General features: G+C 45.0%; 1 protein-coding gene across 1 annotated transcript in view; it reads left to right on the top strand.

Moving 5' to 3' along the window:
* Nucleotides 1–25,037, top strand: part of LOXHD1 (lipoxygenase homology PLAT domains 1) — a 929,469-nt gene that overhangs the window by 663,698 nt on the left and 240,734 nt on the right. The window contains exons 35-37 of the mRNA XM_069218871.1: nucleotides 244–398; nucleotides 16,466–16,675; nucleotides 19,871–20,015. Of these exons, the coding sequence (XP_069074972.1) occupies nucleotides 244–398; nucleotides 16,466–16,675; nucleotides 19,871–20,015 (510 nt within the window). The remainder of the gene's footprint in view (nucleotides 1–243; nucleotides 399–16,465; nucleotides 16,676–19,870; nucleotides 20,016–25,037) is intronic.

Here is a 25,037-nt window from a genome sequence, read left to right as displayed (position 1 = left end):
CTGGCATTTGGCACATTAGCTGACCATTCCAGCCATTGTTAGAGAGCTGCAGTTCAAAAACTACATACGTCTGCCAAGACCAGTGCCCCAAGAAGTTATGATAACAGACCTTTGTTCTGGGAGGGGGTTGCAGCAGGCCTGTATCATGAGAAAAGGACTCAGAAGATATTTGTGAGTAATGCATGACTATTTACTGTTAATTTGAGAGCTGAATGGGTATCTCTTTTTTTTCTCACATTGCAGCTCATACTTACAAAGTATCAGTGTTCACCGGGGACATCTATGGTGCTGGAACAGATGCAAATGTTTTCATTACAATATATGGTGACTTGGGTGACACAGGAGAGAGAAAACTCAGCAAGTCTGAAGCAAACTCCAATAAGTTTGAAAGAGGACAGGTACAAAACTATGGCTTTTATGTCGGTTTATAAAATTGCATGTGTATTTATTTATTTTTGTTTTCCTATGTGTAAAGAGAGTTTGATCAATGTTCAATGACTGCAAAATGAACGAAAACATTGCAGTGAATCTCCCAGGACAGATGACAAAGATAAGATAAGATGATAGAATTTGGAATCTCCGCACTTGGGGTGGAATCTCCACATGGAGCATTCTCTGCAATGCGCAGTGCGGAGATTCCACCTCGAGTGCAGAGATTCCACCAGAAGCGTGGAGACAGCGGAATCTCCACACTCAGGGCAGAATTTCTGTAGTGCACTCTCTGCAGTGTGCCATGCGGAAATTCCGTCCCAGGAGCAGTGACTGCACCACAAGTGCAGAGACTCCACACTTGTAACTTTACTACACATAAGTATCTTTGTGAATCAGGCCCAGGGTCTTGAACTAGATTATTTTCCTTATTTGCAGCCAGTGCAGTTTTTCCAGGTGTATAGACACCAATATAGAATTAGGGAGAAAAGGACTATTCTTACTGCCACATTCTGAATTCTTTAAAGCAGGTATTGAAAAAGACCTTGATACAGTGCATTCACATAATCCAATCTCGATCAATCAGCGCTTGGACCGCCATCTTGCTCGAGGTGGTAGGCAGCTAGGTAAATATCTCATATAGAATGCACAAACTGATAAAGCAGTGTGAGGTCACCTTTTTTATATCTGTAGAAAAGTTTAGCTGGTTGTCTAGAAGGATCCCAAGATTCCTTGCATTTGTCACAAGTCTGTAGGTGAATTACCTAGCTGTCTTTGCCACCAAGAGGGGGACCGTACAGATAAGTGCTTGCCAAACAAAAGTACCTCTGCTTTTCTCTATTAAATTTGAGGCAATTTTTATGTACCCAGATTGCTAGTTCTGTCATGCAGGTTGAGAAATTCCTCCCAGATTACTCCGTATTCTGCGCTATTGAATCCACAGTTTGGGTGTTGCACGTATGGGACATCAAACCCAGCTCAGAGGCCCTGAAAATGTTTGCTAAAGGGGCCATATATATAGGATAGATAAGCGTAGGGGTGAGTGATGTGCCCATTAGTATGCCACACCCAGTAGTGCAGGGTGTGGCATACTACTGGGCCAAGGACAAAATAGGTGCAGGGTGTAGATTTAAAGGGATGACATACCACAGTTTGAATTATTTTTCCTAAAAACGATGTAAACCTTTTTAAGGCCGTGCCAGACAAGCTGACTTCCAGAAGTTTATTTAAAAGAATGAAAAAAGAGTCACTGTCAAACTGCAGAAAGATCCAAAAGGACCATGGCAGCCATGTCTACCTGGTCCAGGATCTCTTTAAGCTCATCAACCATTGCTACTAGAGCTGTGCCTGTACTAAAATGTGCTCAGAAGCCTGACTGAGTAGGTTCCAGTAGAGTGTTACCTCCCAAATCTTTGAAGATTCATCTCCCCATCTATGGCTTTTGCAAGCAGCAGAAGAAATGAAATTGGCCTATAGTTAGCTAGTACAAAAAGGTCAATGTTGGGTAACCTTAAACAGTGTCAATACCACCACCAGCTGACTATTGCCTAAAAATAATGCCACCTAATTCAGCACTTTGTAATGTAATGGTCTTGTAGGTGCTGGGCAAGCAGAGACTGAGGCTGAAATCAACTGAAATAGCCAATAAAATTGCACTACCACCATATGTTCCAGTTAGTGTTATCATTGATCTAAGCTACAGCCACATCCAAACTCGTTTGAAGGTGGACATTTAATGAGCATGCATCGAAAAATAAGAAATTGAAATGTGAACTTGTTTTTGGAATATAACTGATCATTCCATCAGTTTTATGGGAAAGGAAAGTTTTTATATTGCCCTTTCTTTTATATTTTTTTTTTCATATCTATTGCCTCCATGTAATTGAGCAAAACAATTAATTTAGCCCTTCAAACGTCACCATTAATATTGCCCTTTCAAAGGTAAACTGGTAATTAGTTTCCACAGTGGCGACATAGAGATGCGTTCATAAGGTCCAGAAGAAAATAATCTTCGACAGACCCTGAGTAGGGATTGGAAACTGGTAGCTGCTCAAAGTCAGTTTTCAAGAGGGCATTTGATTTGGGCAAGGAAGCAATCAAAATATATTGCGAATCTGAGGAGTTTTAAAAGTTGTTGAGTAAAATATCAGGATGACTATTTTTATCATTAATACAAAAACGCTTTGATCTTCTCAAAGTTCAGCGGAAAGCATGACTGGTTTACTAAAACCTTAAATAGTAAGCTCATTATTGATCTTAAAGTCCCCTTTGTCATGTGTGAGGTCTCTAAAATGTGTTCTCTTAGTGTCTACAGTAGACTGTATAATGGAACACAAGTAAGAAATGACGACGTAATTTAAAATAAAGTAATTTAAAATAAAGTACAGCGGGGAACAGAGTACAGAAATATGAACAATGAAGAACAGTGTGGATCGTGGTATACAATTATGAAAAGTGAAGTTCAACGTGGATTAGGGGTCGCAAGTTAGAATAGTAGCTTATTTTGGGGGCTAAAGTCAGAGAAAGCTATGCTGGTCCACGGCCACAATTCAGAACAGTGTGGTTCGGAGGACAAAAGTAAGAGAAAATAAATACAAAGAACAATACAGATAAAAGGACACATTTTGGAAAACCTGTGTGAAACAAGCAAAAGTGAGAAAAGATCAAGTGAAGTGCGTATTGAGCAAACATAAGATGGGCATGCAGATAAATGATCTGACATACTGGTCGAAACTGTAATGTTTTCTCAGATCCAATAGTCAGGGTCCCTGGAATTACAAAATGACATTTGCCACATAATCCATCATCTGCTACATAATCTGCTGGTTTTAACAAAAAAACTGTTTTGTTTCTAGTTTAAACAGTTCAAAAGTTTAAAATCGCAGCAACGTGTTGCGGTGCAGTGGAAGGTCCTTGGCAAAGGTCGACTGGTCACCTTTCTGTTGATTATTGTTCTGTTTGGGTGTAAAACTGAGGTACAACCTATGGCCAGACAGTGTTAACAAGTGTGCAAATGTCAAAATAATGGCGTAGTACTATCACAAAATGTGGCGAATTATGCCTTATAGTTTGCCTTTGCTTGCTTCATACTTTAGTCAACACTGCAGCATAATTTGGCCCTATCCAGCCGCATAATTCCAGTGCCCCTGCCAACAGTGTATACCTGTTCACTATAGTACCCCCAGTAAAGCATTCTTTAAACGAGTTGTTAAGCCTATAACCTTTAACTATTGTATAAGGCACATTCACTAATGTGGCCCAAATGTATGCCAAAAATATCCGCTTATTGTGGAAAATTGGTCAAGGACCCGTCTCTTTATCTGGTTGCAGTAGTTCATCCGGATGCTCCAGTCAGGCTCTCATATAACAGTATCCATGGGATAACACGTTAGCAAGGGTTGTTGGGAGAAATACAGAGAAGTTCCTTATCACTTGTATTTGCCTTGATGGCAGCACCATTCAGACGGGTTGGTATTTGAAATCATTAAAGTCATAGGGAGTCAGACTAAAATCAAAGAAAAAGCAAGAAGCTGCGCAGAGTCTGACATTGATCCAGCTGTTTTTGGGCCAAGTTGGGAATCCCTGGTCTACAGTTTTCGATCAGTCATGGACTAAACGGCCTATATTGCACATCGGTCCATCTGAATTGCTATACAAATGCTAAGAAAGCATTGCAGTCCATTACTTTTTATTGTCAAGCGTTTTTGTCAAAGAGCAGAACAATATATGATACCTTTCAAAACGAGGATATAAAGAAAAGTGAGAGCATCATTCCGTCAGCTAGTGGTGCTTGGTAGCAGAGGGATGGTGCTGCTAAAGAAGGCAACAAAAGGAATGTAAAGTAGGAGCAGGAAGGATGGGAATGTAGGGGGAGGTCACTTATGGGCTTTGAAGTGAGAAAGAGCAAAAGTGAATATGAGGGTAAGGAAGACGAGGGAAAATATCCAGGAAGGACAGCAGAACACAGGTTGTAGCAGAGTAAACTAATACTAAAGAAGATAGGCAAGTCTATGAATACATTTAAAAGTGAGTCTGAAACCGCAGAAAATAAGTTGAGAGTAGAATGGTTGCCAGTGGGACAAGGCAGGAGATGGAGAAATGTTACTACGCAAAAAACAAAGAATACAGGAGCAATACTGTAAACCAGAAAGGACAAGTGTAAAGATGGGATCTTAGCATGGAAAGTAAAAAAAAAAAAAACTTACATCTGCTGTAGCAATGAAATCTACAAGCAGGAAATATATAAAATATATAAAAAATATATATAAAATTAGGAGGAGGGTGAAGGGTCAAAGATCCCACTCATGACACGATATGAGCGTGGCAGAGGGGAGGGAAGGAATCAAGAGGACATATGGAGGAGGGAACCAACTGTGGGTGGAGGAAGGAGACAAGAGGAAACAAGCAATGTCAAAGCCAATAGGTCTTGTCTATACAAGAGTTATTGGCTTGGCAATGTGTTTTGCCATGTTGTACGCCAGTGTGGCTGCTGTTCAGCAAGGCTAAAATTTAGTGACATGGAGTGTCATAGAGCGAAGTGTAGGAGTAGTCTTGTAAAGTTGTTTTGTTGGAGTACAGTATTGTAGAGTGGAGTGCAGTTTCGTAGAGGGGAGTACAGTTCAGTGGTTCAGTGACAGAGAATGTCGTAGATTGGAATGGTGTAGTGTGAAGTGGAGTGGGATGGGATGGAATACGGTGGAGTGGGTTGGAGTGGACTGAGGTAGTGGGATGGACCGGATTGGAGTAGAGTGGTGTAGATCAGATTCCGGTAGAGAGGGGTAGATTGAGTGGACTGGGGTGGGTTGGATTGAAATGGGGTGAAGTAGAGTGAATTGAGGTTGGCTGGATTGGGGTGGATTGGAGTGGGGTGGATTAGATCAGTTCGGAGTGGTTCAATTGAACTGGAGTGATAAGACTGGGGTGTGGTGGGGTGGATTTGATTTTAGTGGGGTGGATTAGATTGAACTGGAGTGGGATGGACTGCATTTATTGGACTGAAGTGGGTGGATTGGATTTATTGGACTGTCTGGAGTGGGGTGGACTGACTAGAGTGGTGTAGATTGGAGTGGGGTTGACTGTACTGGGGTGGATTGGATCGAGGTAGACTGAGGTGGACTGGAGTAGATTCGACTGGAGTAAGGGAGTGGAGTGGGGTGCTTTGCAGTGCGGTGGACTGGAATGGGTGGATTAGACTGGAGTGATGTGGATTGAAATGGGGTGGACTGGATTGGGGTGGACTGAAGAGGGGTGGATTGGAGTGCGATGGAATTTGGTGGGGTGGATTGGACTGGGGTTGAGTGGAAAGGAGTGGGGTCGATTGGATTGGGCTGGGTTGTATTGAGGTGGATTGGATTGGGTTAGATTGATGTGGGGTGGATTGCAGTGGGGTGCATTGGATTGGACTGGGGTGAATTGGATTTGGGGGGACAATTAGAAGGGGTGGACTGGATTGGAGTTAGCTGAGCCAGAGTGGGGTGGACTGGACTGGACTGGAGTGGGGTGGGATGGAGTCGGTGGATTGTATTGGAGGGGTTAGGGTGGATTGGAATGGGGTGGACTGGATTGGAGTGGATTGGAGTGGACTGAGTTTGAGTGGACTGGATTTGTGGGGTGGAATGGAGTAGGTGGATTGGATTGGAGTGGGGTAGGGTAGGGTAGGGTTGATTGGGGTGGGGTGGATTGGAAAGGGGTGTATTGGATTGGAAAGGGGTGGACTAGACTGGAGTAGGTTGGATTAAGGTAGTTTGGCATGGGGTGGAGTGGGTATATTAAGGTGAATTGGAGTGGAGTGTGATAGATTAGAGTGTGGTGGTTGGAGTCGGTGGATTAGGTTGCAGTGGATAGGACTGGATAGGGTGGAATGGATTGGATTGGGATGGTTGGATTGGACTGGGGTGGGTTGGATTAGAATGGGGTGGGTTGGATTGGAATGGGATGGATTTGACTGGAGTGGGGTGGACTGGAGCGGAGTAGGGTAGTTTGGAGTGGGGTGGATTGGTGTGTGGTGGACTGGACTGGAGTGGGGTGAAATGGATTAGCGTGGGGTGGAGTAGAGTAGGGTGAACGTTTTTGGATTGGTGTGAGGTGGAATGGATTGAAGTGGGGCAGATTAGAGTGGGCTGGATTGTGGTGGATTGGATTGGTGTGTGGTGGGCTATGGTGGATTAGAGTGGGGTGAATTGGGATGTAGTGGGCTGGATTCGATGGGGTGAGGTGGATTGGATTAGAGGGGAGCAGAGTGGGGTGGACTGAAGTGGGGCAGATTGTTTTGGATTTGTGTGGGGTAGAGTGTTTTGGATTGGGGTGGGCAGATTTGAGTGGGGCAAATTGTTTTGGATTGGAGTGGGGCAGATTAGAGTGAGGCAAATCATTTTAGATTGCAGTGGGTAAGGTTTTTTTGGATTGGAGTAGGACACATTTTTTGGATTGGATGAGACAGGTTCTTTTGGAGTGAAGCAGATTGTTTTGGAATGGGGCAAATTGTTTTGGATTGGAGTGGGATAGATTGTGGTGGAATGGATTGGGGCGGATTGTAGTGAAAAGTGTGGCAGATTGGAGTGGGGGTGAATTGGAGATGGCGGATTGGAGTAGGGCAGATAGTTTTAGATTTGAGTGGGTCATATTGGAGTGGAGTGGATTAAAGTTGGCCAGATATTTTGGATTTGAGTGGGGCAGATTGGAGTAGGGTGGACTGGAGTGGGGCAGATCATTTTGGATTGGAGTGTGGCAGAGTATTTTGGATTGGAGTGTGGCAGAGTATTTTGGATTGGAGTGGGGCAGATTGTTTTGGATTGGAATGGGGCAGATTGTTTTGGATTGGAATGGGGCTGAGTTGTGGGGCAGATTGTTTTGGATTGGAGTGGGGCAGATTAGAGTGTGGCATATTGTTTTGGATTAGAGTGGGATAGATTGGAGTGGTGCCAATTGTTTTGGATTAGAGCTGGAAGATTGTTTAGGATTGGAGTGGGGCAGATAGGAGTGGGGGCACATTGTTTTGGACTGGAGTGGGACATTTGGATTGGAGTGGGGCAGAGTGTTTTGGATTAGAGTGGGGCAGAGTCTTTTGGATTGGAGTAGGACAGATTGTTTTGGATTGGAGTGGGGCATATTGTTTTAGAGAGGGCAGATTTAAGTTAGGTAGATTGTTTTATATTGGAGTGGGGCAGATTACGCTGGATTAGAGTGGGTCAGATTGTTTTTATTTGAGTGGGGCAGTTTGTTTTGGATTGGAGTGCAACAGATTGGAGTGGGGCACATTGTTTTGGATTGGAGTGGGACAGATTATTTTGGAGAGGGGCAGATTGTTTTGGATTGGCGCGGGGCAGATTGTTTTGGATTGTCGTGGTGCACATTTGAGTGGGGTAGATTGTTTTGGTTTGGAGTGGGGCAGATTGTTTTGGATTGGAGTGATGCAGATTGTTTTTATTGGAGTAGGGTAGATTGTTTTAGATTAGGGTGGGCCAGATTTATTTGGATTGGAGTGGGGCAGATTGTTTTGGATTGGAGTGGGGCAGATTGTTTTGGAATGAGGCAGATTGTTTTGGATTGAGTGGGGCAGATTGTTTTGTACTTGTGTGGGACAGATTGGATAGGGGCAGATGGGGCAGATTTGAATGGGGAATTTGATTGGAGTGCAGAGTGGTATGGCTTGGTCTGGGGTAGATGGGTTAGTCTAGGTTGGATCGGATTGAGTGGATTGTATTGAGTGGTGTGGATTGGTGTGGGTGAGATGGTGTGGATTGGCGTGGATTGAAGTGGGGCCGAGTGGAGTGGGCTTGAGTGTACTGCACGATTGTGTGTTAAAGCATAATGTTGGAAATTACACATAAGAAAGAAACAATGTAGCTTTGCAATATTAGAATAAGGTAATTGTCACCTTTTGAGGACAGTGCCCACAAGTAAAAACAAAACATGAGTGCAAAGTGAGAAAGGATGACTTGGAAAAATAAAAGAAACAAGTTAACTATAGAAAATAAAACTTTGCAGTTTTGTTTGTCCTGCTGGGCACCTTTTTGCCAGTCACACATCTGTTTGCAGAGCCCTAGAAGTTAAAAAGAAGTACCTCAATCACGTCGAGAGCAGTAGATGGGCACTGATTAAGTTGAATCAGTCAGTGCTTGGCCCGTGCTCCTCAGACAGGAACGGAAATGATGCTATGCCTGCAGTGACCAATTAAGAGGCTATAAAGATGAGTACTAAGCAAGCCAGCAAATGGTTGGCAGTAAGCCACCTGTTAACATACAATCGTCTTGAAGAGACGGCACATGAGCTGTCTAGCCAAGACCTAAAAAGGATTAGGTTTCAAAAAGTGAGACAGCATTAACATTTCTAGATCTCTTGTACAAATACATGCATGCTTAAATTCTGTGTCAAATGAGATTGTATTCAATTAGAAATAAAAAGCCCTATAAATGCCTTCTATCGCCCCTCAGCTATGCCCCAGACTACTACATCAGAGTGTTAACTGCTGGGGGATCGAGTGAGTGCCTTTTCGGAATTTTGAGTATCAGTTTTACCATCCCATGTAAAGGAATGTCCTCTTATAATCAACTATGAGTTTCTGGAAGCAAAGGGAAGTTACGGGCTGTATAATACTAATAAGATTTTTTGTCTGTGAGTCTTCTTAGAAGAACTTTCACTTAAGTGCTCAAAAAAGAGTAAAATGATAGATTCTGTCTCACTGATTCTGAATTAAATGTGGATAGTACCATGGCCCAGATTTACTGTCATTCACACAAAGGAACACTGCATGAAAAAAATGCTTGTGCTGTGGCCAAAAGACAAGTGTTCATTGACTAGTGTAGACTTTGATCTGTAGGGGCAAGCTAGATAAAAAAAAGAAAAATGTCCATGAAAGGTGGGCAAGATAGTACCTTTTATTTGTGCACAATCTCAGTACAGTGATCACCAGCACATTACCTAGTGGCAACTGTCAACTCTGGAATCTCCAAAGACAAACCCATTCTATAGGTATACATTAATGACAACAGAACGGGAACCTTCCCCCTTTGACAAATAACAAAAGAACAACAGAAAAGGGGTACATCAGGAAGAGAAAAAAAACACCACAAGGGTCAATGATAAGAGAATAGAAAGAACTGGGAATTAGATAAACAGTAAAAAAAGAATCGAACACATTGGCAAATACGAACAAGCCTAAACAGTGCAAGGTATGGCGACATAATCCCACATCATAAAATTTAGCGTCACACAGTCTTTGAGGTTTTTCGAAATATGCCTTGTCCTGACTGCCGCTTAGGGTGCGCATCAGTGTCAGTCACTCCCTCTCCATTACTAACCATATGATAGAGCCCACTGTCAATTTAGTCAGATGGTATGATAGCCACTCTTTCTTTGTTACATACTCAACTATCACTTGTCCGCACAGTGTTCAGTTACAATCGGGCTACATGGATTGGGGATAAGAATTTGGACTCCCCTTTCAGGACACAACTTTTTTTTTTGATTCTTACCCAACTACCAACATTTGGTTGTGTGTCTTTTGCAGTTTTAAAGCTAAAATCATAATTGTTCTGCACATACTTCCTTACACCTGCCACTCTGCAAAGAGGAGAATCAATCAATCAATAATTGTCTACCCACACTCTTTACCAACACACCATGAGCGACACACCATCTCGTCAATGTAAATGGTGACACATTGGGAGTTGTCCTGTTTGCCCAGAGCATATCAGCAATCACACACTTTCAGTTGAGTGTGTTCACTAAAGCCAACGCACATCCAAAAATGTTCTTGTTTGTTCTGCTACCAACTGCATGAAATTGTTTGTAACAGGTTCACTGGGACAACCTTCTCTCATGGACGTATCCTGCCAAAACTGAATGACTGTTTGAGTATTCAAACAAAGGTAACTTCTGGCCACATTGTCAAATATTCAGTGAGTACCATAACATATTTAGGGATCAGGAATATCAAGAACCCACATAAACCAAGGCACCATAAGCATCTTGCCTGGGGATACAGGAGAAGGCTTGGTCATTTGTGACTTGTCTATCAAAATGCACACATCACAATCCCTCAAGTAGGACTCCATATCGTTATCCACAACTGGCAGCTCTTCCTGGATCCACATGATCCCCATATGGCCTTCATGGGATAACTTCACTATCCTTCCTTCTTAAGTTTACTTGAAAAACTAACCATCTAGTCTGTTACAACAAACCTTAATTGCATAAAGTGTTCATGTATAAACTGTGCAGAGAGTGCCAACTGGGGACTCAGGGGCCAGATGTACGACCCTCAGTGTTTGTGACACGCAATTTTCATTTTTTTGCGAGTCGCAAATGGGTCACAAAGGACCTGCCTCATTTATATTCATGAGGCAGGTCGCATTTTGCGACTCATTAGGAATGGCCGACATTCACAGGAATGGTGGCCTGCTGGGGTCAGCAAACCACCAGGCGACATGTCTATGACTGCTTTTTAAATAAAGGAGTATTTTTTTTAAATGTTCTTAAAGGAAAACGGGGTGCATTTCAAAAATAGAAATGAAAAGCTTTTCTTTTCATTAGGTCGAGCCTAGGCAAGCACGTAAGTGCTGTCTCTCGACATGTTGTAATCTACATTTGTGGGCTTGCAAAACTCCCATCTCACGCCCATCACTTTCATTCATTCCTTGGCCTGCCTTTCAAAAGTCCCTTGATTTTGTAGGTAAATGCTTTACGTTTGTCCACCTTGGAGACGGACCCTGTTGCATGAATTATTACACAATAAGCCGTAAAACTCGCACTACTTTTTTCTTTTGCCTCAACATTTCACGATGCGTGGGCATATGTTGTTTCTTCCTCTTCCTTGTTTTGGGCATGCCGCTGTTTCTTTGTGATGTCTGCGTACAAAGGCTGCAATCTTGAGGGGGGGTTCTTTTTTATCTATTTAATATTTTTTTTTCTAAAAAGGTTCGTATAGTGCAAACTCAATCAGAGGAGCGCTTTACATGAAATGTGAAGTTTCATATAATGCAAACTTGAATCTGAGGAGTGCTTCACATGACTACGTGAAATTTCATGAAGTGCGACCTCGATCTGAGGAGCGCTTTACATGATTAACAAGTGTACCAGTTGAAAAATATACAAACAAGAGTATTTAAAACAAAAAAAATCATAGAAATCCTCAAAGCAGCTCTCTTGGCACAGCTGGAGAGTCGATACTACAATATTCACTGCACTCGGGAAACTCGCTTATAATGCTTTGTGGGGCATTTCTTTTTCAAAACATTTTTGCCCATAAAAGCCTGAGGTGGTCCAGTTATGCAATTTACAACTCCAATAGCTCTAACTCAAGCAACTGCGAGACCTATTGCATTGCAAATGCTTCTGTTTTTATAGAGTGGCCAGTGGTCTGTTGGACCACTGGCTGCTCTGAAAAATTAGCATCCCCACTCATAAAGGGGAAGGGGTCCCATGGAGACCCATTTCCTGTTTGTGAATTTGCTACCGCCTCCTTCAAGGAGTCAGTAAAGTATGAACGTTTTGCAACTGCATTCTGGGTTGCAAAACGTTCATACATGCCAGTGCCACTTGTTATTACAAAGGGACGCCTTTTACACACCCCTTCCTAATTCCAAATTGCAAAAGCAAAATGTGAGTCGCTAACAAGTTAGCGACTTACATTTTGCCTTTGGTAAATGCCAAAACACATTTTACCGGTAGCAAAGAGTCATACATCAGGCCCTCAGTGTCCTTATATTGGGCCACCCATTCACACCCCATGATCTGATATGCCCCAACTCAAGGCCTTAATCCAGACCAATCCTTCACTCTTCCTCACACAAAGCCCTGAAAATGAGTAGCCATGCAGACCATTTCCTCTATGTTGCACACATTTCCACCATCAAAAGAGTCGCTCAGAGGTATTCTTGAGAGAAAATCAGCTACAGTATTGTACTCTGAATGGACTATTCTAGTTTAGGCTTTCAGCACTCCTGCGTGCTGAATAGGTAATCAGAGCTTTGTGGTCCGTACAAAGGGTACAGCCCCAAATATATGTTCTAGAATGCTGTGCCAATGCTTCTTTCTCAAGTACTCTAGAAGTGTAAGCCTCTACTTCTTGCCTTACACCATTCCTCTTTTAAATGAGCACAAGTTATAAACCAGCATTACTGGAATACTTAGCATAACAAGGTTTTAACAGCCCTGCATTCATGATACCAACAGGAACTTTGTCAAATGTACACAGACACTCGCTGTTCCACTAATACATTTCACCCTTCCTAAGTAATTTACTCAAAGGTGTAGTCTTTTCTGCAAAATATGGTATATACTTCGAGGAGAACTTAATTAACCCACTGTAGAACATTAAGGGGGTCATTCCGACCCCGGCAGGCGGCGGGCGGCGGGCGGCGCTCGCCGGGCGGAGACTGCCAAAAGACCGTACCACGGTCAAATGACCGCGGCGGTCATTTTGACTTTCCCGCTGGGCAGGCGGGCGACCGCCAAAAGGCCGCCCGCCCGCCCAGCGGGAAAGCCCCAGCAACGATGAAGCCGTCTCCGAATGGAGCCGGCGGAGTTGCTGGTGTGCGACGGGTGCAGTGGCACCCGTCGCGATTTTTAGTGTCTGCTTTGCAGACACTGAAAATCTTAATGGGGCCCTGTTAGGGGGCCCCATGACACCCGTTCCCGCCATCCCGTTCCTGGCGGTTTTTACCGCCAGGACCAGGATGGCGGGAAGGGGGTCGGAATCCCCATGGCGGCGCTGCTTGCAGCGCCGCCGTGGAGGATTCTCTGGGGCAGGGGAAAACCGGCGGGAAACCGCCGGTTCCCCTTTTCTGACCGCGGCTTTACCGCCGCAGTCAGAATTGCCCCTGAAGCACCGCCAGCCTGTTGGCGGTGCTTCCTCCGTCCCCGGCCCTGGCGGTGTCGCAATGACCCCCTAATTGTCTTATTCAACAGAACAGGTGTCTTGTCAATTGTTTTTATGATTTTCATTTTTGATTATACATCTTTCTTGGAGATATAGGGCCTCATTATGACCCTGGCGGTAGAGAACCGCCAGGGCCAACGGGGGCGGGAGCACCGCCGACAGGCCGGCGGTGCTCCCTTGGGCATTCTGACCGCGGCGCTTTGGCCGCGGTCAGAACGGGAAAACCGGCGGTCTCCCGCCGGTTTTCCACTGCCCCTAAGAATCCTCCAAGGCGGCGCAGCTCGCTGCGCCGCCGAGGGGATTCTGACAATCCTTACCGCCATCCTGTTCCTGACGGCTCGCCCGCCAGGAACAGGATGGCGGTAAGGATTGTCGTGGGGCCCCTGGGGGCCCCTGCAGTGCCCATGCCAATGGCATGGGCACTGCAGGGGCCCCCGTAAGAGGGCCCCGCTAGTATTTCACTGTCTGCGTAGCAGACAGTGAAATACGCGACGGGTGCAGTAGCACCCGTCGCACCTTCCCACTCCGCCGGCTCGATTACGAGCCGGCATCCTCGTGGGAAGGGAGTTTTTCCCTGGGCTGGCGGGCGGTCTTTTGGAGACCGCCCGCCAGCCCAGGGAAAAACTCATAATACCCTCCGCGGTCTTCTGACCGCGGAGCGGTATTATGGAGGGCGGCATCCTGGCGAGCGGCCTCCGCCGCCCGCCAGGGTCATAATGAGGCCCATAATGCCCTAAGTAGTCCATGTCCTCCTCCTCACCAAACTTGCGATTATCTTAATGGAGAATCAGAGTCCAGTCCCAAAGAACCCGCAACACTCCTGGTAAGCTAGCATCATATTCCATCACATATTCACAATAGACCAAGATTTCATCTTGGAAGGACACCACTCCTTTGAAATCCTTAAGCTTCACACTCAGGCCTTTGAAATATCGAAGATGCAGACGTGAAACAGAAATACATGCACTTGTAGTGGAACACACCCGCCAGTATCAAATAATGTCTAGCTCTCCCTGATTGTCTAGTCCCAACAAATTTGATTCCTCTTTTGCAACATAAATCACACCCAAAGCAGTCTTACCCTCGAACTCCAACACCATATCAAATTCACCATTCCATATCTCTTTATATTGGAGTCCCTCAACTCCAACGGCCAACGCCTTTAAAAAATATCAGGACCAACATATGTAAATGGTGACATCTCGTCCCCAGTCTGCCATAACGCGCACTCCAATTCCATTAATGCAAACATTGCAATATGAAGGCTTTTGTTTTCTTGCAACCAATAAAACCATATCTTCACCACACCTACTACCACAACCTACCCTCTCAGACTCCAATTCACCTACAATATTGAATTAAAAAATTAATTGGCTTCACCACCCCCTGAACCATTCTCTACCATTCTCTTCACCACCCCCTGAACCATTCTCTACCTTAGACTCTTGCAGATCATTGGAACCTGCACTCTAGCAAAATGTCCCTTGCGATTGCCTCTAAAACATGTCTGAAACACTGAACTGCAATTCTTTGCTGAGCCAATGTGATTGCGGCTACCGCACCTAAAACAAGACAAAGTCATTATCTGTTTTGCCTCCTGCACAATTATCAGGTCTACTTCCTTCAACCTTTTTCGCTGTTTCCCTGTGACCTTCTTTATTGAATCGAGTCCTAATTTCCTTACAAAATAAGGTATCCAATGGCGTGGACATTTTCTTCAAGTATGTCTCCAAGTTCTCTATATCTCTGGCGATGCTCAAAGCAGTTTTAAGGCCTGGGTTCCTTGTGAAAAGTAGCCTTTCTGAATTTTTATTTTACAGGTTCCCTCAATCAACAGAAACCTGGATGATTTAATCCATGATATCACCATAATTGCACATAGTTGCTAAAGTTCACAGATTCATTGGTGGGTGCCCCGGGTTGCTGAGTTCTGTCAAGAAAGACATTTATGTTTAGAGGAATTTAAAGTAATTTATTATGTGAAGCATGGTATTACATCGATATGCATTTCCTAAGAATCCTCCTGAAGCAGTTCTCCAACCGGCAATCAGTTAAGTGCTTTAGACTAAAGCACACGTGTTACATGTAAGTATTTCAGGAAATAAACAGCTTGACTCTTTGCCTGCACCTTCTTTTTATTCATGTAAAAAATAGCAGTAAAGCCAGGTTACACTCTCAATAAATATAGCTATGCACCAAAAGCTAAGGTTTTTGCGTCGCTCCCATACAGCCTCTCTTGCATACAGTAGAAGTGGAATGTTGCAAAGGGGGTGGGGCGCAGGGTCATCTTTAAACTTGAAATACCTTTTGCGTATGAAACGCAAAAGGTTTTTGTGGTGCTTCATAATGGTATGCGTTACTTAGCACTGCATGAGTATCAGCATTAAACGTTAATAAATCTGGCCCCAAATATGTTCAGGAGGTATTGGGAAAAGGATTTCTGCAAGGTGGAAAATTGAAAGAAATGGGCAAAAATGCATACTTACCATAACCCTAAACCTATGGATTGTATGTGTAACCTGCGGAGGTGTGACTAGGGTTAAATACCAGCATGCCTAAATCTATGATTATGTACATTTCTGAGAGTACCCATAGGGATTTAAAAAAACGATTGCCATTTGAAGATATCAGAACAGCCACCCCCATCCCCAAATCCCACCCCACTCTACCGTAATGTGACATTGATTGCTGAGAGTGCCCAATAACAGAAAAAGGTAATGGAGCAACAAGGTTGAGCATCCTACTTCACTGCTATTACAAACATCTTTTAAAAGTAGTTGGGTATGACCATCGGTGCATATTATGCCATCCCATCAAATCCGAACCCCCCAGGTCCAACCAATTCAAGGTAGCATTTATATCAACCATCCAGGTAATCTACTAGTAGGGATTTTTGTTACTCACAAAAGTTTGTGAAGTAATGGAAATTGTAAGTGTAACCCTGCAACGTGTACATGTACAGTTTTTTTTCAGTGTAGCATATACCTTGAAACCAAAAAGATGTTGCTAACATTAGGTGTGGTAAAGTTAATGTTTAAAAAATGTTTTAAAAAATGGTTATTAAGAAAAGGATTGTGAATATCCAGTTTTTGAGAGAAGGACTGAATAGCACTAGATACTGGTAAGGAGTGCCTGACTTAATTGTTATCATGGCAGATGGATCGTTTCACAATTGAAGCAGTAGACCTGGGCGTGGTATACAAGATCAAGATTCGCCACGACAACACCTTGCTGAACGCCGACTGGTACCTGGAGAAGGTCGAGATCCTGGACGAGGACACGGAGGAGACCTACCTGTTTGTGTGTGAGCGCTGGCTCTCCAAGAAAAAAGAGGACAAGCAGATTGAGCGGATCCTTTATGAAAAGGTAGGGTCCACTGGAAACGAATCTTGGTGAACCTGAAGTGGCGGAACCTCTGTCTTCCATGTTGATGCACCACATTTGTGATACGGTGGTCAGGGAATTCTTCCTGAAGCTTTAGGATTCAGGCAGATCCGTTTCCTTTTGTTTTGACATGGGTAGATCCCTGTGCCCTTGTTCCTTGAGACTGCCATAACTGTTCCACTCACTGTCCCTCCAGTAACACTTCCGTGTTCCTTCCACGCATTTCTTTCTGCGTGACACTGTCTGGCATGCCAGAAAGGTATGGCCATTCTGAGGACATCCCCTTGGTGATACACTTACGGATCCTGGTGTTTACAAAGAAACAATACAGCATTATTCCCAAATCTTTATGTATCCATCACAGTCTGTCTCTCCCCGTAGACACACGCTGATGCATTACTGTGAAAATTATGCGAATTTATGATCTTGCTGTCTGTTGGCTCTATCAAGCTTAGGCCTGCACAACGTTCTATACGAAGCAGCTATAAATTATGTAGCAACGCTATGAATTAGACATGAGGCTTCTTCCCATTAAAGATGTGAACTGAGAAACAACCATTCAACGTATGGCGGGAACAGATATGACTTCCCAATCAAGCTATAATTAGTCAATGCATATTTATTAAAAACAAATAGATAGGTATGACAGATGTAGGAACGAATAAAAGTGCCAGTGGGTATGTGGATGAGATAGACAGAGACGTTAATAGTGATTGATGCGCTACAATGATGTTTTGTATTATACTGCTCTGAGTATGCTACAGTTGTATTGAACATATCCACTTAAAATCACCCTGGCAGGCAGTTTAGGGAGAGGGGTTTCTTTTTAGGTCAAGCTCTCTAGCCTGTGGTAATCTATCTGTGAGATTTTAACTACGCCCACTATGCGCCCACTACTATCAGTCGTTCGTGGGCTTGCCTTTCAAAAATCCTTTTTATCATTGGTAAATGCTTTACGTTTGTTCCTCCTTGGGGCAGTTTTGTTACTGCCTTGGCCATCGCCCCGTTACATGGATAACTGCACATTTGCTGGTATGTTTGACTCCGAGCGAACTTCTATTTCCTTTTGTGTTTCTGCTTTGTGCTCACGGCATCAGTGGTGCTTTGAATCGTCTCACTTAAGTCAACTGTTTTACTTTTAAATTTCAATGTATGTGGCAAGGAAAGACCAGTAAGGAATTTACAACGCTAATAGCTCTGATTGGAGCAAACACGAGACCCATTTCATTGCAAATGCTTGTTTTGTATTGGGGTCCACTGAAAGAAAGTGTGGTTCCTGTGCTCTGAAGATGGCTACACAGCTTTTGTTATTGAATGTGTTAGTAGTGTTTAATCAGTCAGCCTATGTTTATCTTGTTGCTGACTGCTTTGCGAGCTTCAGTCATGTGTGCGGGCATCAACCATGATAGTGATTTATAGGGAGTTGAGTATTGGGGAACAGTGAAGTTTTTTTAGTTATCTTGACTAGTGTGTGGGTATTGCAGAGGTTAGGATTAGAGAGCGATTGTGACAGGAATAGCACAGTGGTCAGTGAGTAGGTGGGCTTCCTCTAGCTCTTCCTATGTGAAGAGGTCATAATGTCTATTGGAAGGTTAGCTCAGTTACCAAGTACTGTTGATCTACTGTTGGTTATGTCAAGGGAGACTAAATAATTATTGGTCTGTAGCATAGACAAGCATGTGTTTGGTTTCCAGTATGTTATGTTGTGTTGTTTTGTGCTGGTTTATGTTTATTTACAGTGGTGGCTTCTAGGAGTGAAAAGTGGTGGGGCAGCAAAGGGAACAATAATAAAATGTTTTTTTTAAAAGCAATCTTACTTGCCGCCCGCCACCTCACCGCCTCAGCAATCTTCTGCTCCTGATCCACAGGCTCCCACAATCCCCAGCACCACTCCAGATGCTGCTCTCATGCAGCATGAGAGAAGCGCCGGAATGGGGTGGAGCAGGCTGGTTTCACACTTCCACAGGGACTGACCCTGTGGCTGCTGTTCTCCATGCAACAGCCTTGAGATAGCTAAGTGAGCATGTCGGTTTGGCTGTCCTAAGACAGCTGGTCAAACCGCCATGCTTGCTGCTGTCAGAGGATATACCGGCCCTCACGACTTGGCTTCGTCATGAAAAATAAAATGATAATAAGATAGCTTTATTATCATTTTATTTTTCATGTTTTCATCTGCTGGCTTCAGCAGTGGGGTGGCGCTCCTCCGCAATAACAGAAGAGCCTCCACTGTTTATTTACCTAACAAGTTTAATGGTTGATTTTATGATGAAGTTACATAGGGAGTTCCATTAGAATTAGTGAGGTTCCCATGTAACTCTATAATCAGCTTAATGGGTAACACATGAAAACTATTTAAATGGGCAATCTTAATAGAAACTTTGGCCTGCGGCCACTATAAATATTCTGGTCCTTATCAGAATAGAGAGATTCTAATAGTCCGATAAGGATTTGTAATAGACTTTGTGTATTTAGTCGGTGGGGATGGTATGTAGAATGGAAAGATTATAATGATATGATATTGAGAAAGGTGCCTATTACACATTTTATTAGTAGTTATGGGTGATGATAGGCAGAACAAAGAGATTCTAATGCTCTGGTATTGAGAAGGCTGCATAATAGACTTGGTATTTGTAGTCATTGGGGATGGTAGGCAATAGCAAGGGTTGTTGGTTTGTAGTTGCTCAAGTATCATATTGAAGGGCTATCACAGTGGTGGTTTGAGGGATACTTGCACTGAGTTTGGTCTCTCAAGAATTGATGCAGATTATTGCATCTTTACTGGAAGTTAATCAGGGAGTGGTGCTGGTGTTGGTTGTGAAGAAGTGGCACTATGAGACGCTACGGAGAACAGCTGCTAGTGAAAGGCTGTCACTAAGTGATCTTGGGAGTGGCTGTGAGATTTTACTGAAGTGTGTGGTGGATGTACAAGTGATTCTGGTGGTGGCCTTGGATGAACAGAGCTGATAAGAGGTTGTGACAGTAACTAGTTGTGCTGAAGTACTGCAGTGGTAAAATAAATGACACATAATAAAAGCACCTAGTGGAACAGACACATAAGAGTGTGCTTGCAATAAAAGCATACTTTCCATCTGGTGTCACTCAGTCTTAAATAATTCTGGGGAGTTGATTAGAAGTTATTTCTAATGCTGCTTTTTCTTCTGATTGTCTCATAACCAGGAATATGACGGGGAACGGATAAGCATGGGCAGCTCCTCCAGGGGGTTACTGGGATCCACTCTCAGCCTGAAGAGTCAAGACAACAATGGCAATCTGAAGAGTAAAAGCAAAGGCAAACTGGATGAGTCTGAAGCGGAAGAATCAAGTAAGGGAATCATCTTACAAAACCATAAATGTGCTAGAATATATGTGAGGATTAAACCAATCTGCCAACTGTATCCCAGGTTCTGCAAGTAGTGATACGTAGAAGGCCAACAACCGCAAAGAGGTGGAAAAGGGGTTGGAAAAGGGCCTCACAGAATTTTGTGGCTATGTTTAAAGATACCAGGATCAAATAATATAAAATGCCACCCCTGAATCTCTTGCCAGTGTACACACATGTACTTGCTGCTGTGTCAACTGATAATGTCTCAAAACATATTTGAGGAAATAACTAACCCTATTGTAGTATTGGTGCAGTTTGATAAATCTATGTCCAGGAGTACCTTCACAACTACTCCACCAATAGCTCTTGCTGGCCTCATATACGACTAACTCTTCTTTTCAGGAAATATCCACATTACTGTAAGCTCTCACACTTTCACCACATCGCTTTAGCTGCTTACCCTGATCTTCAGTTAGTGGTAGCCTTCAGTAGCAGCTACAGCCTCTTGCTTGCCCTTTGGTACAACTGACACTTTGCTTAATACACCTGGATCCTGCAGTAATGGAGCTGCAGCAGAGGCAGAAAGGAACCAGGGTTAATTTCCGGTTTGCAATTCTTTGATGTCATAGTGTTGTGCATAGCTCTGCTGAGGGAATTTTCCTGAAAATCTTTGCTTTTTTTCTCCCAGTATCTGCTGACTCTGTGTGTGCCACCTTAGGATGCTGGGCACTTCCCCACTGTCTGGCAGTGGGAAAGTGGGCACGCCCATCCTATCTATGGTAGGAAGGGGTGGACAAGGACACTTATACCACAAAGCCAGGGCAGGTGCGGCCCTGACTACTAGGGGAACTTGCACTGGGTGTACCACCCCCTAGAAGACCTCATTATTCATGTCCTAAGATTATGGAAGAGGCCTGCAGGAGTGCTAGCGCGTCTGTGCTCAGGGTGGCAGTCCTGATGCGGGGGCCAACTGTCTTATGCCTTCCCCAGAGGGCCCCGGCAGTGGGGCTGGTGGTAGGCAGAGGGCAGGGCGAGAATACTGGGCAGGGAGCACCCCCATGTGGGTGTCCTGTACCTAAAAGGGGGAGGGGTCAGGGGTCTGAAGTGTCCCCAAGGCTGGACCAGTCCTCTACCGGTGGCCGTGGGCATTGGGCACTGCCCCCTGTATAGGACAGGGGGAAGTGCACATGCATGTCGTCCCCTGGAGGAAAGGTGGCACTGACCAACGTGTGTGGGTCCTGCCATGGCAGGGACCAGGGTGTGCACAGAGGCCATGCGGTTTTCAGAGGTACTGAGCCTGGCATACCAGGCCACTGGGTGGACACTTACATGATGGGGGATTTCATGTATGTTACGATTGGCACAGCTTGTCAATAGGGGCACCCTAGTCAAGGGGTGCTAGATCATGACGTGAGCCAGGCCCAAGGGGCCTCTCCATGCCCATGTTCAAGTGGGAGTTCAGCTTGGCATAGCTGGCCTTGAGGTGTACTTGCACCAGGGCGACATGCACTTAAAAAATGAGACTGGCCAAACTTGCCATATGTGCATACTTGCACACGGGTGTTGCCATGTGTGAGTAAAACTCGCCTTGGTGTGCAACTTGCACCCTGGTGGTTTTCCTATATTGGTACTGGAGCTGGCATTACTAGTCAGGGTGTGCACATTTGTGCATGGGTCGTCTAAGATAGGAAGTGAGTCTGATAGAAAAGGCCAATATAGGCACCCTTGCACCTTTGTGGTGGCTTTAACAAAGGTGTCCCACATGTCCCAATAGGCATGGGTGTGCACCAGGGCATATATGCCCTAAGGAGTGCCTAATACCCATGCGTGTTCGCGCTATCTGAGTGCTGCTCTACCCATAAGGTAACATGGGAGAATGAGTCTATTAAGTCTAGCTTCAATAGTGGATTGCAGGGGAGCAGCCTCATGATGTTTAGTATTGAATTCAGAATGACAAGCCCTTTCTCATGGTAAAGGTGGTTTTGTCATCAATGACCTAGAAATGCCACTTCTAAGAAGTGGGCATTTCTAGGTGCTGAAATGGTTCTGGCGCCTTGTAAATTAGGCTTCAATCTATGGGTCATGGAGGTAGAGCACATGTGTGCATTCCCCAGATGACTGCTATAAAACTCTGGCATCCAGAAAGACAGATCGCTACCATTTGGAGCTTGGATAGATAGATTGGGAAGATAGGTTTTTGACACTTGGCCTCTCGAAGCCAGGGCATGGTCTACTAAAGATGGCCTCAGGGTGGACAGGGAGGAAATTTAGGGGAGACATCTGTTGTTCGAACGAGAACCCCTTGAACCACCCCCAACTTCAAAGGAACCATGTAGTATAACCAGGGGTACTCAATGTCTGCACAGCAGAGTAACCTTGATGCCGACGCAGGACTGGCACTGCTGGACTGTGTGGGCACACTGTCAGAGGAATCTGTTGTGCCCAGGAGGATAACAGTCCCAGGAGGGGATCAATGCCCCCCTTACTTCTTAGAGACTGGCCTGGGGCTGATTGCCTGCTGCTGTGTAGCATCCCAAAGGGTAACTCTCCAAGGGCAGGTTGGCTTGCCCCCTGTTCTCTGAGAAGGTCACAGGGACATCTAAGACCTCCTGAGAGGGACCTACATTGATGACGGGTAATATATGGAGAGTGGTGCTCTCTGCTGCATCTACATCATATGCTGGACTTCACCCGGCAACGGCGGCATTAGCATGGCCTAAATATTGTGTCTGGAGACCGGAATTGCCTGGTGCGGAGCTTGCCAAGGACTGCCCGCACTTTAGCACTTCAAGTGAATGGCCTTTCATCGTGGGGACCACTGCACGCCGAAACATCTTGTTGGCGAGAACAAGATCACTTGGTGTTGTCGAGTGTGTCGCATTTCTCGCGTGTGAGCCTTGGCTGCATGCTCATTCTGTGCAGTGACCCGGTTCATTTATTGCAACCCTTGGAGGTGGGGGTGCAGCCTGAGTTTTGCTGTACTTGGCCTTTTATGACATGACTGAACTTGCTTTGAAGTGTGCAACCGGGGAGTCTGGTGCGACTACAAGTCACTGTGTACTAGACAGTGTGCCTCATTCCAGAGAGGTACAGAAACCAAATTACGAGTGTGACCGGATGGTCTAGTGCGACTCAAGTCATTGTGTACTAGGCGTTGCACATCCCAGAGGGGTGTGGGATTTACATCCTCTGTGGGGGAGTCCAGGAGTGTCTAGTCGGTCGAAGTCATTACGCACCAAACTGTTGCCTCTGTCCGAGGAGGTACCACCTGGGGAATTGGCTTGTGAAAGATCATACGGTCAGGGCAACTCAGATCAGCAGACCCCTGACGTTGTGCCTCCTTTATGTGGAGGTACGGCACTGAGCACTTTTCACATGGAAACGTCATCATCTGAGGTCACTTGAGTATTCATGACCCAGACGCGGCCTCTCCTGGTACAGGAGGTGCAGGTCTAGTAACTTGTGTGCCACTGGAAGTATTGAGGGTGACTCACGTCAACAAGCCATTCCGTAGCTGCTGAAATTGGTAACTATTTGGTAGCATTGAACTATCTGGCTTGGCTGAGCACCTCAGTGTCTTACGGCGGCCTCAGTGACCCTCCACCTGTGTTTTGCAGACTTCTGAGTGAACTGTCTGTGAGGAACCCAAACATCTCCACCTTAATTGTTTACCAGGTGTTGTCTTTTCCTTTCCCCCACCTTGACCCTGGAACCCTGAGTCTGGTGACTTAGCTGTGAGTGGCCCAGTAACCAGGGAAAGGTTGATGCAATCTTTTGTTTGTGGAGGGGCAGGATAGCTGAAGCTGGTTGGTGGGTTAGGGGCAGTTTGTGACCCAGCATGCTTGCAAACACAGTGACATCCACTATCCGGATATCAGGGCAGCGCATTAGGGTGCTGGAAATGAGTGTGTGCATGCGCTGGCTGATACCCGTGGCACCGCAAGGCGGTGCAGAGTGGATATGCAGAAGTCAGCGCAAGTGAATGCGGATACAGAACCGTGATAATTCTGGTCACGTTTATCTTGTCAGGAAGTTCTTACAGCTGGCATTACATCTTACTAGTGTGGCTCCGGTCGCAGGGCTACGCAAAGGACTTGTAAGCATTGTAAGTACATTTTGCTGCTAACGCTGGGAACCGGGGTGCACCCTGAATTTATGTGTTACACTGATTGTGGGGAGTTCCAGGGTCTAAAATCTTGTGCTGACAATGTTTGGCACCTATGTGAGTGCAGGGAGGGAATGTACCATTTTCCTCATGTGTACATACAGTAGTAGTGTTTAACACAGCTATGCCTCATATTGTGGCTTCCATTGCAAATTGGGGCATAGGCCCAGAGTTACATTATACCCATACTGTGTTGATTGTGTATGTATAAAAAGAAAATGTATTCAACACACACCGTGTGTGGAGTCTCCTTTGTGCTGTGCAGCATGGTTGTGGCAGATAAGTGCTGTATCTCTCCTTTACATATTGCCTCTGTGATAAGCCTGACTGATCTGTGCCATGGTACCCAAGGGTGAGCACAGTTTATACAGTAAGTATAATTATCCACCATTGACAGCCAACCAGAACACGCTGCCTCCAACACACAGGGATGGGTGGAAAGGTGCATAATATCACTACTGCAGGATGGTTATTATTATGAATCACTGGGGCAGGCTAATATTAATACCTCTGTTACTTAAAATGCCGACCCTAGGCAGATACTGGTTAAACAATGGTTTTGGTGATAGGTTACGGCGCATAATAAATTTACTCTACCACTGCCTGACAGCCAGGGTACTGGTCAATGGGACAGTGTTGGAGGCGTTTCCTATCTGTAGGGGAACAAGGCAGGGATGCCCGCCGTCCCCTCTTCTCTTTGCCTTGGCCATTGAACCATTAGTGTACATGCTCCGAGAGGACCCACTGGTGACGGGCTGGTGCTGGCCTCAGGGGGAGGAGGACCGTGTAGCAATGTACGCAGACGATGTGCTGTTGTGTCTGTCCATCTTGAAAGAGAGTGTGCCCAGATGTCTTGA

The sequence above is a fragment of the Pleurodeles waltl genome, chromosome 1_1 (assembly GCF_031143425.1).
Source record: "Pleurodeles waltl isolate 20211129_DDA chromosome 1_1, aPleWal1.hap1.20221129, whole genome shotgun sequence".
NCBI lineage: Eukaryota > Metazoa > Chordata > Amphibia > Caudata > Salamandridae > Pleurodeles > Pleurodeles waltl.
The sequence above is the reverse complement of the archived record's forward strand: the minus strand, read 5'-3'. Positions and strand labels throughout refer to the sequence as shown.